This window comes from Myzus persicae, unplaced genomic scaffold (assembly GCF_001856785.1).
Source record: "Myzus persicae strain clone G006 unplaced genomic scaffold, MPER_G0061.0, whole genome shotgun sequence".
NCBI classification, from domain to species: Eukaryota; Metazoa; Arthropoda; class Insecta; order Hemiptera; family Aphididae; genus Myzus; species Myzus persicae.
Window position 1 is genome coordinate 13,382 of NW_019101219.1, and position 2,538 is coordinate 15,919.

Consider the following 2,538-nt stretch of genomic DNA (forward strand, 5'->3'; position numbering starts at 1 on the left):
ATGAAACACCTTGGGCATATATATGAAAATAATGGCACCAAAAATGGAACAAGGTAAGTATTTCGAATATATTATGTTGTTTTGAAATTTAAATTTTAAAATTTCTAAAATAGAAATTTCTACCCATCAAAGTTTTTGAAAAAATAGAAATTTTAATATTATACAGGTACTTATATAGGTATAGTTGTATACATAAATTTAATCATCATATTTTAACAATATTTAGTTCCATAAATAAATACAACTATGTAATAAAATATGTTTATTTATTATAAACAACAATTTGAACAATCACTTTTTTACAAGGAAAAATAAACATTTAAATTTGAATAGAACTATATACTATATTTATTAACTAAATAATTAGTTCAAATATTTAGCTGTTTATATCATGTTAGTTTACCAGACTTACCATACTTTTTCAAAACTACTAAGTCTTAATGTCTTATATATTGATAAATATATTTCTTAATAAATCATTGGTATAAATATTTCAGTTATTTTAAATGCAGCAAAGCTCACTCACATTTTTGTACCGGATCTTTAAAAAGATTACCGAATGGGCAAACAATTGTTCTCAAACCACATAATCACGATCATTGTGTAAATGAAAATTTAATTGATAATTTCCGTGAAGTGTTGAAACACAGAGCTTCTACAGAAAATGGTCTGTTAAAAAATTTATACGACAAAGAAGCAAGAAGGTAAATCACTTTAGTTTACTTAAGATTTATAACAATTTGTTAGTATTATTATCAATTTCTTCTGAAACAGGCATATGGATGTAGCTGCATTGTACCCATGGTCTACTGCTGAGTCTATCATGCGACATAGCAGACGAAGTTCCATGCCTGTATTACCAAATTGTTTATTAGACTTGGCAGCACTATTTGAAAATGGAGAACTTTAACGTTTTTCTTGTTGTAATGCTCCGTTTTTTAAGGCATGTGTACAAGATGTAGATGGTAGGAAAAACATTGTTTTTGCCTGTACTAATTTGATCCAAAATGTAGTAAGAGGTGGTATTTCTGAAATACACGCAGATGCTACATTCAAGGTGGTACCCAGAAATATGGGATATCAATTGTTAACTATACATTGTATGATTCAGAACTATGTAAGACATTATTCCATACACCTATATAAAATGTATAAAATTAGATTTCAATATAAGTACATAGGTAATCAATTTTAAATACTTACTTATATATTTTCAGTACATACCCATTGTTTATGTTTTAATGGAGAGTAAAAGCAGGAACTCGTATGATTGTGTTATTCGGTTCATTAAACATAATCTAGTACCAAATTTAACTCCTGAAATTATAATAACCGATTATGAAACAGCTTTGAGGGATGTGCTGATATCCGTTTTTCCAGGAGCTCGTTCGGTTGGGTGTTGGTTTCATCATAATCAAGTAGGTGGTACCTATTTAATGAATGCAAACAAGTATAAATGTTTGTATAAATTGTATTAACATTACGCATCTTTTTTTTAAGCTGTTTGAAAAAAAATGCATAAATTGGGTTATTTATACCATGTTAATCGCAATGAAAATGCATTAAAAACGTTAAGACTACTGTTATGCCTACCATTATTGCCTGCCCAAGACATGGATGCAGGATTTAGATTAATCCGAGCTTTTGCAGTAAATCATAGGGTACATCTGGAAAGATTGCTTAGTTATTACGAAAGGTAATTCTTCTTGTAAATCAATATACTATATAATTAGTGATTATACAACAATTATCTATTTCATTACTCTAACATAATAGAAGTAGTAAATAATATTCATTGAATGTGTTCTATCCTATGGACTAGGGTACTAAAAAATAAAATAAATATATATAAGATATTTTAAATCTAAAACATGATTCATTCAATGAGAACTATTTTATTATTTTTAATTCAATTCCCCAGAATACTAAGTAATGAGTTAATATAAAAATATAATATATAATATTACATAATAATATATGTTTCAATAAGTAATAATACAATAATATTGCAGTGTAGTAGGTAACATTCATGAAATACAAAGAAAGAATTTTTTTTTTTTTAAAGATATTGGTTACAAAATATTGGGCCAGACATTGTGTCAGTATATGGTTTACCACAATGACAAACCAACAATAATATAGAGTTTTCATAATGCCTTAAAATTGAAATTTGCAGTCTCACATCCAAGTTTATGGGTATTTTTAGGTAAGCAAACTATTTTAATTGTTAGTTTTAATATAAATGTATTATTATCAATATATATATTTTAGATTCTGAGTGGAACGATGAATGTATTGATTTTACAATGATGTGTGTTTTTTTTTTTTTTTTTTATTTTTTTTTTGAGTCTGTCATCACCTTTTAGGACAGTAAAACTGCTTCGATTTTCTTCAGCAGTAACTTTTCTGATTGGAAAGTGAATCTAATTGGTACTTTGGGGGGTCAAAAGTAAAAATTTCCCAGTAGTTTTCAAAAGCGACGTGAAAAACAAAAGAAAAATTAAGGAAAAACGGGAATTTTTACGCAAAATCGATTTT

General features: G+C 27.1%; 1 protein-coding gene and 1 pseudogene across 1 annotated transcript; both read left to right on the forward strand.

Annotated features, from left to right (window-relative positions):
• LOC111028247 lies at nucleotides 1–764 on the forward strand. Its single transcript, XM_022306802.1, has 2 exons — nucleotides 1–53; nucleotides 498–764. Exons 1-2 carry the CDS (start codon nucleotides 1–3, stop codon nucleotides 706–708), a joined length of 264 nt encoding a protein of 87 aa, XP_022162494.1. The 3' UTR covers nucleotides 709–764.
• Nucleotides 763–2,206, forward strand: LOC111028248 (annotated as a pseudogene).
• The last annotated feature ends 332 nt before the right edge of the window (nucleotides 2,207–2,538 follow it).